The sequence below is a fragment of the Convolutriloba macropyga genome, chromosome 2 (genome assembly GCF_964194025.1).
Source record: "Convolutriloba macropyga chromosome 2, txConMacr16.3, whole genome shotgun sequence".
Taxonomy (NCBI): domain Eukaryota; kingdom Metazoa; phylum Xenacoelomorpha; order Acoela; family Convolutidae; genus Convolutriloba; species Convolutriloba macropyga.
Genome location: NC_134469.1, coordinates 65,028,767 through 65,046,689, shown reverse-complemented (window position 1 = coordinate 65,046,689; position 17,923 = coordinate 65,028,767). Strand labels below are relative to the sequence as shown.

Sequence of the window (17,923 nt, the reverse complement as noted above, 5' to 3'; positions counted from 1 at the left end):
CAAAAAGATCTCGCAAGCAAACGGCAGATGATAATCAAGAAAATACGTAAATTTTTCAAAGAGAATGCTCAAATTTAAGCACCAGAAAACCATTGCAATTAGATTTCTAATCACTGCATTTAAGACAAAAAACAACACATACTTCTTGCTTGTTATGCATATGCCAGACAACATGATTTCATACTAATTGCAAAAATAAATTGATCATAGAAGACATAAGCAGCAGAATATTCAAAGGCAAAAAATCGTTAGAATTATTACCAAGGCCGGACGAAAGTTGAAGTAAATAGTAAGAAGTGGAAATTTTGGAAAAGCATTGCTAGCAAACTCTCAGTACTGCCTTATGTTGAATGAAAACAAGTGCAAAACAAAGAAATTACGAAAATCTAAGAAAAAGCTGAAATGATTCAATTTTTTTAACAACCGAAAAAATCAATATACGGAAAAAAAGTAGGTGCCAGGACAAACCTAGAATTATACTAACTAGAATGTGAAGAATATGGACACAATGTAAGGAACACTGTAATTAAAAGACATTCCTGATTTTTGAAAGTAGAAAATAAAATTTAAAAAATCAAGAAAAACGAATACATTTCATTGTTCATTATTCGAGACATACAAAAGATAATGATTCATCCGATACAAAGATCTATTCTCCTGAAGAGAACAAAAAATAGGAAAAAGCAGAATTCAAACATACAAAACTGAAACATTTTGCAAAAAAGGTCAAAAAACTTTTAATACTGCATTTAAGAAAAAGTTTTAAGTGTTTTTCAAAAACTTAACGCCAAAAAATGATTGAAATTGTATTGAAACGAAATTAAAGTCCCTCATGTTGCACAAAAAGACTATTTCTAGTGATTAAAACCAAAACAAACAAAAAACGGACAAAAATCGGGAAAAACACTACCAAAATCGGATTAGCATATGTACAATTTTATAAAACAAAATTACATCGAGGTAGAAAGAGGTGTTGAGTATATGAATTGTCAAAAGTAAGTTGCCATATTAACTGATTTTTGACAAAAAGACGGTTAAAAGATCCAAAAATGAAGAAATTAATAGAAAAAAAGCCAAAAACTAACAAAAAAATCGAGAAATATGTTCCAATTTTGAACTTGAAACGCATTTGCGGGCTCTGCAAAATACTGTGGCATCAATTTCTGAGGTTGACATTTCAATATAGCATCGAATAAAATTTATTTCTACAAAAAACCAAATTACAGGCAAAAAAAACTGGGCCACTTAGACGAAAAAAACGGCTAAAAACGGTTATCTATTTGTGCCATTCAGTCAAAAACTACTTTTTAAAGTCAAAAAGTCATTCACTAAACGCGGCGCATGATCAAATAACTTCTCTTAACAAACTATTATCTTAAAACTGTATAGCATTCTTCGTTGAGCATCGATCACATTTTCTAGGACTACTGATTAAGGTGTGTACCTGCCTGCAATTGTCTCTTGGGAATGAAGAGGAAGGACATGAGGAGTCTGTACTTGACTTGGGGTGACAAATTGGCGAATGCCTGGGGAATGTAGGCTAGGTTGTTCACACTCAACTGGCTGGCTAGCTGAGACGAACACCAGTTGGCGTCCGAAGAGCCCAGTTTGTTGTGAAGCCAGAGAGCCACATCTTGAGCAGAAGAGACACCACTGCCACTACCCCCTCCCCCTCCGACAGAAGTCCTCGAACTTCCTTCCAACACACACGAGGAAGCATGGTTATGCGACATTATACTTATTTATTTAACCACCCTCCTCGATCATCTGAGGAACCCAAATTTTACAGAGCCATCTGGGCAACATTCGATGCAACCATATAAAATCTAAAAACAATGCAAAACATTGCATTGGAATGCCTAATAGCTAAGGTTTGAAATGTTTACAAACAATGGGTATAACAACGCAACGCACGTCCTACTCATTTGTTTAAAAAACAATTATAAGTTTATACAATTTGCTGTCTAACTACCATATGGTACTAATTTTGCAAAAAAGGTGCTCATTTTTGCAAATAGTTGAATCAATAACTCGGTTTTCATAATAGAGCAAATGAAACTCTTCGCTCCTGATTTCGGTCAAACCGAACGTTTTCCTTTTTTCGTTCAGTTCAGCAGATCAATTTTTATTTTGGCGATGCTGCCTTCTGCTGTGAGATGCTGGTTTCAACAACGAGTTGTCGCTCGCTAATTCATTTTGTTTTTTGTTCAAAAGGAACTCTGAATCTTTTCCACTACTATCCACAGTACTTAAAAAGGGGTAAAGGGTTCAAGATAATTCGCATTCACGAAGCTGCAGGAGTATTTCAACAGCGGCATTCTATCGGAAGATCGATCGGATTAATGACGCAAACTTTCAACAGTAGATCAAAAAACTTGGACTTTGAATCAAAATTGTTATATACTTCATTTATTATCATAGCAGTAACTAGTTTCATCCATTTAAAACAAACAAGGTCGGCAAAACTGAATTAAAATTGTCGTCATTTTATTACACTCCGAAACATGCTAAATTAATCCTATGGTGATGACAATTGCTTACTCCAAAACGGTCTTCTTGGTATGACCAAAGTGTCTGACAAAGTTTTCAGAGCTACATCTGGCTCGTGATCAACTTTGATCATTGCCAGACCACGCAAGTCTTGAGTGCAGATGAGGTTTCCCATTTTTGAGTTGTTTTCTGGGTGTACTACTGGCAGATTGGAGGGTCCATCAGGACCTGGAATGGGCTTGGACAGTTCAACTGGGAACACTCTTCGTCTAATAACACCTGTATGATGCGTCCTGGCCGTCAGTTCCTGAAAATATAGATCAATTACTTGCTAAGTTTGTGCTTACTCGGACTGCCACCAACCACAAAAACCGGCTGAATTTGGGTAGCCGCTTTGGTTAAAATTTCCCTTTTTAACCATTACAAGCAAAGTCAACTCTGCTGTCTTTTCAAAAATTTTGAAAAATTCAACGATTTTCTCTATGTTACTAACAAACTCTTTCTCTCCCTCTCTCCTATAAACATTTTTTGATTAAAAGATTATGAACTTTTCAATACCAACACAATTTAGTAAACATGTTTTCACTAAATATTCAGCCCAATTTGGAAGCAAAGCTGAAACCTTCCCACAAATTTATTTCAATAAATTTTCCAAGGGCAAGCAGCAAGATCAGCCATTCCAATTCAGCAGACAAGCTAAATTAGCGCGTCTGAGAGCTAGCTGATATTTCTTAATCCCGCTTCAGAAATAACCGATTCCCAACACATTATCCAATAACGAATAGAAAAATGCTTCAATCATATGGCATTAAAAGCGAAAGAGCCGAAACCGAAAAAAAATTCATTAAAACGAAGAGTATAATATGTTCGCAAAACCGACGACCTTGATCAGAGAACACTATAAAAACCTAGTTGTATAGAAAAGGAAGAAAACAAAACGTTGTTTAAGAACTTCAAGTTAGAATCAAACCATAAATAATATATCTCCGCATCAAAATCGCAAACCATGGTCAGCATTCTGAAGACAAAAATGCATCTGAAGTTTTTGAAAAAAGACTGAAAAAGTAAAACGACTGATCTGCAAGGACAACAAATTTTACAAATCTCTGTTGGCCCGAATCTCGTCTCGAGCTTTCAAATAAACAATTTAGCTGGGTCATGTTACCTAAAAACAGCTGTAATTACATTATTGCTTAGTTTTTATGACTGGATGAAGAACTGTCCCGAATAGTTACAAATGTTTTTTGGACTGTGCATGATAAACAAAGAATTGGATTTTGGACTGTTCAGAGTGTTAGTGTTTCCAGAGAGCCTTTTTTTACTATGATTTTTGGTCTGAACAGACTAAAAAGTTACATGATCATAATCTGTTCATAGTAAAAACAGACAGAAATATTACGATTCAGCGCTGATTTACTATGTTACTATGATCCGGGAAATTCTTTGTACACCTGCGGCATCAAAACTGATGAGAGAAAAATCTGCGGGGAGATTTTCTGCGGGAAAGTGGTGTAGCATCTCCAGTTTGCGCTAGCTCTATTGCATTATGCGCCCTAAAAAATTTTTGCACACGCGTCATTTCAATAAATTTAAAGTGAGAAAGGGTTAGGAAGAGCAAAATTACCCCGCACTCTTTACTTTAAAATTTGACCTCTTGATGACCGGTGCCTGCATTAACTTTACAGAATACTTTACGCGAACAAAATCTTCGCACAAACTCGCAAACATACATTAAGTCTATAAAAAGCAAGTACGAGTTCAGATCACTGGACCAAAAATTTCTATTATAACCAAGCTGAAGAACCAATGAGAATCAATTCTGACCAATTTCGAGCAGCTCGTCAAAGCTGTTCAAGCTTTAAGAGAGAGAGGTAAAATTGATCAAAACAATAATAACAGCACAAGTGCAGATAATAAACAAAACATTACACAACATAGCACAGCAGGCCGAACAGATTCTAAACCAAACTAATAAACTTTTATGCGCATTATCAAATCAAAAACTGACAGTTTCATTAAGCGAAACATTAAAAATTGACTGCCTTACTAATGGCTATTGATCTTAATAATTAACTTCATTTCTTCTATAAAAAACAATTTGCTATCTGCCTTTAATGTTTTGGAACCTTTGAAAAAATATTCCAGCATGTAAAGTTAGCACTCTCTTATTCAATTACCCACCGCAACTTTTTTAGTAAATGTTTAGCGTTATAGAAAAGTGAAGAATTATAACAAGAGAACTCGAACATGGCCGCTGCCACTCAGAACTCGGAGGCTTCCCGTATTGAGAAGTTGGAGCATTTCCTGAATCGGGAGCTGCGAGGCAGCACTCTGGCTAACTACACAATCAAGGCAGACATCCGCGCTCACCGGAGAGCAGAGAAAGTGAACAAGATGGACGTGCAGCACACTAGGACCTTCGATCGACAGATCCAGAACGAGTTCAACCTCGCCCGAATGAATATCGAGAATGCTCAAATGAGATACGCCAGAAAACTTCACTCTCTCAAGGTTCAATTTCAATATTTACACCAATAATTAAATTGTCTGCCAGTCGTTTAAACATAACCGACTAATGTCAGGCGAATTGCTCTCAAACAACCGGTGAGAGGTTGGCTTCGTCAGTAGCTAGCCACGGTTTAGAGCGGCTAGATTTAGCTTCATTTAAGAAGCGTGAATTGAGCACAGGGGGGGGGGGGGGGGGTGGGGGTGTGGGATCAACCTCTAAGTTCTGTCCTTCACACCATAAGTATAAGTCTCCAAAACAGTTTCTGTGAATAGCATAATTGGCTACCAGTGAGCTGAAAGGCTCTAAGAGAATTTCATGCCCGCTGGGCGCTACCTGTTTTTTTTTTCGTTTTTGAGGACGAAAAGTCAAATGGGGCAGACGAGAAATAGTTCAAGCGAAAAAAGACCGATACAATAATTGACAGACTAAATAATAATAAAAAAGAGACTAATATAATTGCTACAAACTTCGTTTACGAGCAATTAAAAATTACACAAACTTATTAGTACTTGTTCTATCTTGACGGACTGAACTCTAAGAAAAAGATCTCTCAAGGTTCAAGTGACTTATTGAAGAGTAATTAGAGAATAAACTTTTCGAAAACTCTGAAAATATCCCGAAAAATTCATATTTCACCTAAAACATTAATTTTTTATAAGTTTCAAAACAATCGCTGCTAGATTACCAGCAAATATCTGCGATGGCTTTGCAGACCTGCAGGCTCAAAAAGATTTAAAAAGATGACACCGAAGAGCAATTACAGTTTTTAAACTCATTGCGGAGGCCTTTTACTTTGTGTAACTTATGTTTCTAATAGCTGCCCTATTTAAAGTGACATTACCGAATTGACATTATCTCCTTCATTTAAACTTAGCAAAAATCGATTCTAGAGTTAGACATGTCACGTGTGACCAAAAAAAAACATAGCCGGCAAATTTCCGGAAAATAACCGCCGTTGACGCACATCGCGATTGAAACAGAAAAAGAAAGAAAACGACAAATTTTTCTTCTAAATGTCAAAAGTGTTCTATTGGTAAGCAGTTTCAGTTAGTTTCTAAAACTATACTTAATTCAGCCTCTAAACTGAACGAAATCATCACTTGAATTTGGACTTCAAAAACGGAGAAAAAGTATGAACAGATCTTGATAAAAGACAGCACCTAATACATTGTAGAAAGCAACAGAAGGCCCATAATAGCTCAGCTCAGCTATCGATAACACAGCTATTTATAAAAACTTGCAGTAGCTTACATTTCTTATTATTGGTTTTTGTTTTCCCGATAGTTTTCGGTAATATTAAGAGATTTTTCGAAGATTTTTTGTTTCATGTTGCCTTACCTCATTGCAATATATAAGCCCACCGATTATACGCATTACGTTGCCGAAGTACATTTGTTCAAGAAAAGTTCTCGAATTTGTCAAGGTTGTTCAGGATCGCTCTTGTTTATCAAAAAAACAAAAATAGCCTAATTTGTCAACAATTGTATAAAAGTTCAGCATTTCCAGTTGCTAGAAGACAAATCGCACACTAGCTTCTGTCAATGAGATGGCTCTTCAGGAAATTTAATCTGAATCATTTCAAGTAATTATAGAAACATAACCAACTAACGTCGGTCCAAATGCTCTCAAATGAACGGCGAGCGGTTGGCTTCGCCAGTAGCTCGACACGGTTTAGTGAGGCTAGCTTTAGCTTGATTTGGTTTTGCAACTTTTAGTTTTCTAGACTTGTTAGTAAATAAATCAAATAGAAAACTGATATTTTAAAGATTTGCAAAATATTGCAAAACTTGAAAGAACAATTTCCAGATTTCGCAGTGAAAAAAATGTCCAAAGCAATTTTGTGTCTCTGGAGTTCTGTCAAGTAACCCATTTGAAAGATTTAAAAAGTTTCGTTGGCCAGTAATGATCGTTAAACTCAAAGGGACGAAAATATTCAAAAATTCAAACAACTGCAAATTTTAACAAATACTTGCTAATATTCGTGATATTAATATCTTCAGAACCCCTGAATGGTCTCAAAAGATTATTCAGTATCCCTATTTCAAGCTTTCAATAGTTTCACTGGCTCGTAGAGATCCATAAACTTGTGAATGATAAAAAAGTTCCAAAAAACTGAAATTTCAACTTTATCAAAAAATTGCTATAACACGATCATTTAAATATTGGTAACCATTCGAATAAATCTAAAATTGTGCAACAGCTTATTATCAAAGTATGGAGGAGGTCCCAGTGCACCTGGTGCCGAACAAAAAAATCTAAAAAATTCAAAAAACTTGAATAAAAAGATAATTTAAAAAAATTGCACAAACTCGAAGTATTAAAAACTTGAAAAACTTTCAATTACACATGGAAACTATGCAGTCACCAATTATCAAACCCTAGAGGTGGTTCCTTGGCTCTTGAGGCTGGAGAAACCTAAAAAATGACAAAAACTTAAAATTGGAAGTTTTATCAAAAAATGCTAAAACTCGATCATAAGAAATTGGTAACCATTCTAACAAAGTTAAAACTATGCAGCAGCTTATTATCAAACCATGGATGAGGTCCCTGGGACCCTCGTGCAACGAAATAAAAAAAACTAAGAAAAAAAGATTTTTAAAAAACTTAAAACTGCAATTTTTTGAAAATAGCTTAAATTCTTGATATTAAAATCTTGAAAAGCAGTAACCTATTATCAGTAACCTATTACATCTAAACAAATGCAGTAACCTATTATCAAACCCTACAGGAGGTTGTGTGACTCTTGAGGCTGAAGAAACTTAATGACCAAAAAATTTTAAACTTGCAGGTTTTAATTAAAAAATTTCAAAAATTTATAATAAATTAAAAACTTATCCAAGGCCAGTTATTATCAAATCCTAGCGCAGGTTTTCTGACACCTGAGGCTACAAAACTGAATGCTAATAAGTGATCAGAAATTAAATTGAAAGCTTTGTAAAAAAAATGCTAAAATTCGTGATGTTTAAACGTTGAAAAACATTCCATTACTTCCAGAAACTATACAGTAACCTATCGTCAAACGCTGGAGGGGTTTTCTTGGCTCATGAGGCTGGAGAAAGCTACAAAATGACCAAAAATTTTTATGAAACTTGAAAATTCAAGTTATCAAAAAATTGCTAAAATTTGTGATATTAAAAAGTTGAACTATTCCATGTCAAATAAGTTTTCAGTAGCTTATTATCAAAGCCTCAAGGAGGTTTTCTGGCCCCTGCTTCATGAAAGCCGTAAAAATTGAATAATGAATGGAAAAAAAATTGAAAAACTGCAATTATTGTAAAAAAAAAGCTACAATTCGAGATGCTAAAATGTTGAAACCAATCCACTACCACTAAAAACTATGCAGTAACCTATTATAAAACCCTAGAGGAGGTTCCTGGGGCAAATATTTTTTAAAAATTGCTGATATTAACATCTTGAAAACATTTCAATACATCTAGAAGCTATGCAATAACCAATATTCAAACCCTACAGGAGATTATGTGGCTCTTGAGGCTGGAGAAACCTAAGAACCGATAAAAATTTACAAAAAAAAACCTGAAAAAAATGCAAGTTTTAAAAAACGCTGAAATTTGTCAGATTAAAAAAATGAAAGCTATTCCATGGCGAATAAAATTTTTCCAGTAAATTATTATCAAACCCTTAAGGACGTTTTCTGGCCACTGCGTCTGGAAAGACGTTAATAATAGAAAATGTCAAAAGAATGAAAAACCGATGAAAATTAAAAAAAAAACTTGAAAAAAATGCAAGTTTCTTTTTAAAAAAAAAACGCTGAAATTTGTCAGATTGAAAAATTGAAAGCTAATCCATGGCGAATAAAATTTTTCCAGTAAATTATTATCAAACCCATAAGGACGTCTTCTGGCCCCTGTTGCACGTTTTGTCAAAATAAAGCTAAAATTCCTGATGTTAAAAATTTGAAACCACTCCACTACCACAAAAACTATACAGTGACCTATTAAAAAACCCTAGAGGAGGTTGCTCAAACAATTTTAAAAGCTTGAAAAAAACTGAAAATTAGAATAAAAATGGGTGTTTTTAGCGATCGGTTGTTCGAACGTAGCCAGGGGGGCTGCACCGGGGACTGCTGGGAAGGGAGGAGGGGTAAGCAACAGTGGGGTTGGGCCAACAGCGCGGTGTGGGGGAGGGAATTTCAAGCTTCAAATAGTCACTGGCTCATAAAGATCCATAAACTTGTAACATGATAAAAAATTTTCCGAAGACTTGAAAAAAAATTTATCAAAAAATTGCCAAAGTTGCAGTCATTACAATATTGATAACCATTCCTTTAGCTCCAGAAATAATGATGCAGTTTATTAAACTTCGGAGGAAGTCTCTAGGACCCTGGTTTCGGAAAAATAAAAAAATTCAAAAAGATTCAAAAACACTTGAAAAAAGAACGACAGAAAATTCAAAATTCAAAAATTGCAAATTGCATAAAAAACTGCTAATATTTGTGATAATGAAAATTGAAAACTAATCCATGCCAAAAAACATTTTCCAAAAACTTATTATCAAACCCTAAAGGAGATTTTCTTTTACACTGAGAAACAAGAAAAATGACAAAAAATGTGGTGTTGAAATCTTGACAGTAAGCTATTATCAAACCGTAGAGGAGGTTCCTGAGGCAAATATTTTTAAAACTTGCTGATATTAACATCTTCAAAACATTTTAATACATCGAGAAGCTATATAGTAACCAATAATCAAACCCTACAGGAGGTTATGTGGCTCTTGAGGCTGGACAAAACCTAAAAACCGATAAAAATTTACAAAAAACTTGAAAAAATGCAATTGTTAAAAAACGCTGAAATTTATCAGATTAAAAAAAATGAGAGCTATTCCATGGTGAATAAAATTTTTCCAGTAAACTATTATCAAACCCTTAAGGACGTCTTCTGGCCGCTGTTGCACGTTTTGTCAAAATAAAGCTAAAATTCCTGATGTTAAAAATTTGAAACCACTCCACTACCACAAAAACTATACAGTGACCTATTAAAAAACCCTAGAGGAGGTTGCTCAAACAATTTTAAAAGCTTGAAAAAAACTGAAAATTAGAATAAAAATGGGTGTTTTTAGCGATCGGTTGTTCGAACGTAGCCAGGGGGGCTGCACCGGGGACTGCTGGGAAGGGAGGAGGGGTAAGCAACAGTGGGGTTGGGCCAACAGCGCGGTGTGGGGGAGGTGGTGGGGGCAATAGTGTGTGTGTGTGTGTGGGGGGGGGTCAGCAGTGGGGGTGTCATCGACCTCTAAGAATCGCCCTTCACGCCATAAGTATAAGTCTGCCAAACAGTTTGCGCTAAAACAGAGCTGAAAGGCTCTAAGAGCACTTAATGCCCGTTGGGCGCTATTTAATCATCCCGTTTTTGAGGAGGAAAAGTCAAATGGGTTAGACGAAAATTAGGTCAAACAAAAAATCGAATAAAATGGTTTCGTCAGTAGCTAGCCACGGATTAGTGAGGCTAGCTTCAGCTTGTTTCGACAATGCAGCTTTTGCTTTTCTGGACTTGTTAGTATATAATGCAAATAAAAAACCTTTATTTCAAAAAATTTGCAAAATATTGCAAAATTTAGAAAATCTTCCCGATTTCTCAGTGAAACAGTTCACAACTATTTTTCGTCTCTGGAGTTATGTCTAGAAATCATCTGAAAGACTTCAAAAATTTCGTTGGCCAGTAATGATTGTTTAACTCAGAAAAGCACAAAAATATTCACAAATTTTGAAAACAATCGCAAATATTAACAAAATCTCCAAAAGCATTGCATTGTCTCAAGAGACTATCCAGTATCCCCATTTCAAGCTTCAAAAAGTTTCACTGGCTCATAAAGATCCATAAACTTGTAACATGATAAAACTTTTCAGAAAACTTGAAAAAAAATTTTATCAAAAAATTGCCAAAGCTGCAGTCATTATAATATTGATAACCATTCCATGAACTCCAGAAAATATGATGCAGTTTATTAAACTTCAGACGAAGTCCCTAGGACCCTGGTTTCGGAAAAATAAAGAAATTCAAAAAGATTCAAAAACACTTGAAAAATTCAAAAATTGCAAATTGCATAAAAAACTGCTAATAATTGTGATAATGAAAATTGAAAACTAATCCATGCCAAAAAACATTTTCCAAAAACTTATTATCAAGCCCTAAAGGATATTTTCTCCTACACTGAGAAACCTGAAAAATGACAAAAAATGTGGTGTTGAAATCTTGAAAAACATTCCATGACATTTAGAAACTATACAGTAACCTACTATCAAACCGTAGGTTCCTGAAGCAAATATTTTTAAAACTTGCTGATATTAACATCCTCAAAACATTTCAATACGTCTAGAAGCTATGCAGTAACCAATAATCAAACCCTACAGGAGGTTATGTGGCTCTTGAGGCTGGAGAAACCAAAAAACCGATAAAAATTTACAAAAAACTTGAAAAAATGCAAGTTTTAAAAAACGCTGAAATTTGTCAGATTAAAAAAATGAAAGCCATTCCATGGCAAATAAAATTTTTCCAGTAATTAATTATCAAACCCTTAAGGACGTTTTCTGGCCCCTGCGTCTGGAAAAACGTGAATAATAGAAAATGTCAAAAAAAAAATGGGGCTGAAAGAACTCAAAAATGACATAAAATTTTGAAAAGCTTGAAAAAAACTGAAAATTAGTATAAAATTGGGTGTTTTTAGCGATCGGTTTTTCGAACGAAGCCAGTGGGGCTGCAACGGGGACTGATGGGGAGGGAGGAGGAGTAGGCAAGTGGGGTTGGGCTAACAGCGCGGTGTGGGGGAGGGGGTGGGGGCAATAGTGTGGGAGGGGGGTCAACAGTGGGGGTCTTCGACCTCTAAGAATCGCCCTTCAAGCCATAAGTATAAGTCTGCCGAAGAGTTTGCGCTAAAACAGACCTGAAAGGCTCTAAGAGCACTTAATGCCCGTTGGGCGCTATTTGTTCATCCCGTTTTTGAGGACGAAAAGTCAAATGGCTTAGACGAAAATTAGGTCAAGCAAAAAATCGCATAAAAAAATTGGTTTCGTCAGTAGCTAGCCACGGATTTTTGAGGCTAGCTTCAGCTTGTTTCGACGCTGCAACTTTTTGTATTCTGGACTTGTTAGCAAATAAATTAAATAAAAAAACCGATATTTTGAATAAATTGAAAAAAATTGCAAAATTTAGAAAAGCCTCCAAATTTCTCAGTGAAACATTTCACAACTATTTTTTGTCTCTGCAATTATGTCTAGAAATCATCTGAAAGACTCGAAAAACTTCGTTGGCCAGTAATGATCGTTTAACTCAGAAAAGGACAAAAATATTCACAAATTTTGAAAACAATCGCAAATATTAACAAAATCTCCAAAAGCATTGCATTGTCTCAAGAGACTATCCAGTATCCCCATTTCAAGCTTCAAAAAGTTTCACTGGCTCATAAAGATCCATAAACTTGTAACATGATAAAAATTTTCAGAAAACTTGAAAAAAAATTTTATCAAAAAATTGCCAAAGCTGCAGTCATTATAATATTGATAACCATTCCATTAACTCCAGAAAATATGATGCAGTTTATTAAACTTCGGACGAAGTCCCTAGGACCCTGGTTTCGGAAAAATAAAGAAATTCAAAAATATTCAAAAACACTTGAAAAATTCAAAAATTGCAAATTGCATAAAAAACTGCTAATAATTGTGATAATGAAAATTGAAAACTAATCCATGCCAAAAAACATTTTCCAAAAACTTATTATCAAACCCTAAAGGAGATTTTCTTTTACACTGAAAAACCTGAAAAATGACAAAAAATGTGGTGTTGAAATCTTGAGAGAGTAAGCTATTATCAAACCGTAGAGGAGGTTCCTGAGGCAAATATTTTTAAAACTTGCTCATATTAACGTCTTCAAAACATTTCAATACATCTAGAAGCTATGCAGCAACCAATAATCAAACCCTACAGGAGATTATGTGGCTCTTGAGGCTGGAGAAACCAATAAAAATTTACAAAAAACTTGAAAAAAATGCAAGTTTTAAATTAAAAAACGCTGAAATTTGTCAGATTAAAAAAATGAAAGCTATTCCATGGCAAATAAAATTTTTCCAGTAAATTATTATCAAACCCTTAAGGATGTTTTCTGGCCCCTGCGTCTGGAAAGACGTGAATAATAGAAAATGTCAAAAAAAATGAAAAAATTTTCACGTTTTGTCAAAATAAAGCAAAAATATGATGTTAAAAAGTTGAAACCATTCCACTGCCAGAAAAACTATGCAGTAACCTATTATAAAACCCTAGAGGAGTCGCCTTGACACCTGCGGCTGAAAGAACTCAAAAATGAAATAAAATTTTGAAAAGCTTGAAAAAAAAGCTTGAAAAATTGGGTGTTTTTAGCGATCGGTTGTTCGAACGAAGCCAGTGGGGCTGCAACGGGGACTGATGGGGAGGGAGGAGGAGTAGGCAAGTGGGGTTGGGCTAACAGCGCGGTGTGGGGGAGGGGGTGGGGGCAATAGTGTGGGAGGGGGGTCAACAGTGGGGGTCTTCGACCTCTAAGAATCGCCCTTCAAGCCATAAGTATAAGTCTGCCGAAGAGTTTGCGCTAAAACAGAGCTGAAAGGCTCTAAGAGCACTTAATGCCCGTTGGGCGCTATTTGTTCATCCCGTTTTTGAGGACGAAAAGTCAAAAGCGTCAGACGAAAAAGCGAAAAATCGCATTAAAAAAGACCGACAGGACTAATAGAATTGTTACAAACTTCGTTTGAGAGCAATTAACAAGAAAAAGGGGCAGCTGCCAACAGGGCATTAAGAATTAATGCACTACTGCTACGATTACTCAGAACTATCGTTATTATTATAAAATTCGAGAATCGACATATCCGAGCCTTAAAGTGTACGATTTTCGCAAGATGTACGTACCTTTTTCAACGCAATGCAGTCGGACTTTCACCTCTTTTTCGAAAAGTTACGCTTTAACATGCTTTTTCCAACTGATTTTGACAACATAGTCACCCATCCTGTTTCTTAATTCGTCGAATAGGCGCAAACCAGTTTTTTCAAAAAAATCTCTGTTTTTAGTAATTGAAAATGAACATATTGAAGACATGCTCACTTTTAGCTGCTTTTTCAATTAACGCGATGTAAAAAAAAAAAATGCATGCACATCAAGCATATTTCGTTTTCCCAAGATGCAGCAGATAATTTTTAATATAGCAATTATCTTAAGGTATATCAATTAATTGCCGTCCTCTAGAGAGGTATAAAGTTCTAAACTTTGTAGATAGGGGAACAAATCGGCAAGTACTTGCGAAAAAAATCGGAGTGAAAGGCTAGTCAAAAATTTTTGACTAATTCTCTGTGTTAGCTAGCCCAGATGAAATTTCACCAAGAGACAGAAAGCAGAGTGAACACGGCCCCGGGTCTGCCCAGATCGAGGCGCACATGGACAGCCGTTAGCTCTAAGAGGAACATTGGCAATGCCGAACTTAGAAGCATTATCAGAGCCAGTACCAGTCATCACAGCGCCGCTCAGCCGGACAATGAAAAGGAAACAAAAGAACGTGCAAAGACCGCAGGCGCAGCGGATGATGATGAGTGAGTTCCCAAACAAAAAATAGTTGCACCAACAAAAGTGTAGTTTACAATTGGGGATCAAATCGTAATATGAAATTGGGAACGGCACACATCTGAACGTGCTACACGAGCATAACTTTGAAAAATGGCATAACCTGACAAGCCACTTAAAACATAACAGACGGAATTTCATGGTCTATTCTCAGTCTTTAAACAATGAGAAAGTTAAGATGAAATGGATCAACGATTAAAAACAAGTTAAGCGTACATTTACATACTGACACGCAAGTGTATTTCTGATGTTCGTAAAGCTACAGTTTTTACTCTAGAAGAAGTTTATGCTCTTTGTTTTTAGAAACACAGAAGGGAAACAGTACAATGCACAAGACATGTTTATCGCCAGACTCTCCTCTCTTCTGAGGCCTGCTGAGAAGCAGATGGAGTGGAGGGGAATGCGGAGGAGAGAGAACGCAAGCGGAGATGGCGTCAAATCAGCTCCGCCCAAGAGCCGATCCAGATCTACAATTAGGCTGCCCAAAATTTCACTCGACGGTGGAAAGGTAGAGTTCGTGTTTAACATAATAACAATCCACGGTAACAACTTGTGAAAAGTTACTTAACATTTAACTTGACTTTTCTAATTGTTTCACAATCTAAATGATCTTTTTTAACCAACAAATGTAGTTTATTTTAAGTGGCAAGGTACCAATAATATGCTAAGGTTGTACCAATCTGCACTGGAAATTTTTAAAGGATATTTTCTGGTTGTTTTAAAGCTGCAATATTGTTTGAAAAATTCATCTTTTTCAGCTTTCCCAATTGATTATTTTTGTTCGACAAAAGTTCTAAGTCAAGTAATTTTTTTCCAGTGGAAATGTATCTGAAAATGGTTTTTGCTGGTGAGCTTACTATCGAACCATAGCTGAGTATTTTTTAGGCTTTTCGTGTCCCCTTTGCACCCTCTTAAAGATTGCACCAACTTTATTAATAACTGCCATCGAAACTGTCGCTCGTTGACAAATGATATTGATTTGTTTTTAACCCTGGTTCTGCACAGCAAAATACAATTTAACAGTCAATTGGGTCCGTTCGAATCTTCTTGTACTTGTTCGAGAGCAATCAAATGCTAAATTTTGACAATTTCTTTGCGCTTTTGGTTTCGATTTTGAACTTAGATTTCAAAAATCGTTTTTTTTCACCATCCCTAGTCTTCCCGAATCGGTTTTCAACATCCTTTGCTTGATAATACATATTGTTTGCATTGGTACACATCGATTTTATTCAATACAAACAATATTAAGATTCTGAAAAACAGGAAAAAATACAAAAAAAATGTTTAAAGGCAGCCCGTGAGTTCCAGAGGTATCCGGACGCTCCAGAGGAGATGCTGTCAATGCGGGACCACCTTCTGCTCAATTCAGAGAAAGAGGACACAATGTACACTTGGCTCGGATTCGAGAACCAAGACCAACTCGACCGTAGAAGAGGACTTGCGAAATTCAAAATGGTCGCCAAGAAAGTCACACTTAGAGACATTTCTGAAACTTAGCCAACCAATCGCCGATTTGTCGATTGACCTTTCACTATAAACCTGTAAACATTTCATCAAACAAATTAAACTTGAAACGTATAGATGAGCCTCATTCCTCTTAAAGTCATACGCGTAAAAGTGCTCCTTCATTTAAAAGCAAACATTTAGCCGCCATTGTTAAACTTTACTTATTCAATTTAGACGGTGAACGTGACCCGAAGTAAGTAAGCTGTCATAAAAGAAAGCCAAAAGTTATGCAATAATAGTTATAGCAGAAAATGTAACGCCTGCTCTATCACTTGTGGTAAGGAAAGCTTTAAACCAACCCAGTTCATTCCAACGGTTCAAAATCTGCTCTGATATTACCTTTTTGTAGTTCTCTTTTGTAGCTGTATAAGTGCTATATTTCTTATGTTCCATAGCAATTCAAAATAATCCAAAATTGAGGAAATCCTTTCCCATAGTTTGCAGCCTCTTTGCCTGGGAGATGAAAACTTCAGTTCTCTCGCAGTTTTCCAAATTAGGGCTGAGAAATTAGTTCAGTTTGCGATAACCCGATAAACCTTTCACAACAACATGGTTTGTCAGCTGGCTTCACCGAGGTCAATAAAGCAACTCTTATACAATATCAAACTAGACTCAGGTCACTACAGACCAAGCAATGCGAGATCTCGGTATTTGGACCAGTTCTCGGTATTTGGATAGTGAAAAAAGCGAAGGGAAAAATATATGTCTAAGACCTGTTTTTTTCCAATAAAACTTTAAGTTAGTGTGTTTTCTTACTATTCGCGATAATAGTAACCAACTGAAGTGAGACACAGTAGTAATCGAACGAAATGAGTAAATAAGTGCAAGATGAAATTAGATACAAGTCAGTATATCAAGTTATTTACCACTCAAGGTCATTTTTTTACGCAGAAGTTTTTTCTGAGCTAGAAAAGAAGTCGTTTCCTTTAGAGGTGGTTCTTGACTGCGTTCGCAATTTTATTCCTTTTTAACACTTGACTTCCTTCGGTTCGAAACGTCGACAGAATGAGGATTAGTTGACAAGCAGCTGCTGTGGCAATAAAGTGGAAATTTTTTCCAGTCATTCTTAAAGACATCTCGTGGGTGCTAGCCTCAGCGATTCTTAACCAATAAAGACCAATTCCGTCAATTAAGCGTTCAACCAAGCACAACTCTGATATATTTTACCGGATAATTTGTGTCCTCTAATCTGTATGTCAGCTAGAACTTCGGCAAACTCAGTCTTAAAACAAATGCATTCTGAATATTGTTCCGAACTAGACAAAGTTGATTGCAGAGCAAGAAATGCAAGATCTCAGTATTTATACTAAATCAACTATTGAAAAAATGAAGGTAAAGATATATGTCTAAGACCTGTTCTTTTCAATAAGCCAGAAAATAAATTTAGTGTTTACGCACTATTCGCAACACTAAAGACCAACTGAAGTTAGACAGAGTAGTAATCGAACACAGCGATTAAATTAGTGAAAGATAAAATTAAATAAAAGGCACTATACTAAGTTAAATACTACTCAAGGTCAATTTTTTAAGCAACAGCTTCTACTCAACTATAAAACAAAGTTTTTGCCCGTGGTGGTTGTTGACTGCTTTCATAACTCTATTCTCTTCGATCATTTGACATTTCTTCAGTTATAAACTGGAATCAGTTCACTGTAGAGCAAACAATGCAAGATTTTGGTATTCATACTAGTTCAACAATCGAAAAGGAAGGTAAAGATATATGTCTAAGACATGTTTTTTCTCAATAAACCGTAATTTAAAACTATTGTTTTTGTACTATTCGCTATACTAGGCACGAACTGAAGTTAGAAACAGTAGTAATCAAAC

General features: G+C 35.7%; 3 protein-coding genes across 5 annotated transcripts in view; 1 reads left to right on the top strand and 2 right to left on the bottom strand.

Moving 5' to 3' along the window:
• The window catches only part of LOC142334610 (uncharacterized), a 31,126-nt gene extending 29,303 nt beyond the window's left edge, over positions 1 to 1,823 (bottom strand). The window contains exon 1 of one of the 2 annotated variants that reach the window (XM_075382781.1): positions 1,449 to 1,823. In XM_075382781.1, coding sequence (XP_075238896.1) covers positions 1,449 to 1,733 — 285 coding nt within the window. In that variant the 5' untranslated portion in view covers positions 1,734 to 1,823. Of the gene's footprint in view, positions 1 to 1,444 lie in introns of both variants that reach the window. The other variant, XM_075382782.1, reaches the window with a different exon arrangement.
• A 628-nt stretch (positions 1,824 to 2,451) lies between these two features.
• The window catches only part of LOC142334970 (iron-sulfur cluster assembly factor IBA57, mitochondrial-like), a 41,511-nt gene continuing 26,039 nt past the window's right edge, over positions 2,452 to 17,923 (bottom strand). The window contains exon 3 of the mRNA XM_075383298.1: positions 2,452 to 2,797. Coding sequence (XP_075239413.1) covers positions 2,519 to 2,797 — 279 coding nt within the window. The 3' untranslated portion in view covers positions 2,452 to 2,518. The remainder of the gene's footprint in view (positions 2,798 to 17,923) is intronic.
• On the top strand, positions 4,324 to 16,532 carry LOC142334609 (uncharacterized). 2 transcript variants are annotated; one of them, XM_075382780.1, is made up of 4 exons: positions 4,324 to 5,001; positions 14,330 to 14,556; positions 14,894 to 15,098; positions 15,881 to 16,532. In XM_075382780.1, the coding sequence occupies exons 1-4, from the start codon at positions 4,738 to 4,740 to the stop codon at positions 16,085 to 16,087; spliced, it is 903 nt and encodes a 300-aa protein (XP_075238895.1). In that variant the 5' UTR covers positions 4,324 to 4,737; the 3' UTR covers positions 16,088 to 16,532. The 2 variants fall into 2 exon arrangements, with proteins under 2 accessions (XP_075238895.1, XP_075238894.1); XM_075382779.1 differs by having other exon boundaries at positions 4,326 to 5,001; positions 14,330 to 14,559.

Coding starts and splice junctions, on each gene's coding strand:
- LOC142334609 (XM_075382779.1), top strand. CDS start 4,738: ATGGCCGCTGCCACTCAGAACTCGGAGGCTTCCCGTATTGAGAAGTTG. Junction 5,002..14,329: donor GAAAACTTCACTCTCTCAAG/GTTCAATTTCAA, acceptor TCTCTGTGTTAG/CTAGCCCAGATGAAATTTCA. Junction 14,560..14,893: donor GGCGCAGCGGATGATGATGA/GTGAGTTCCCAA, acceptor CTTTGTTTTTAG/AAACACAGAAGGGAAACAGT.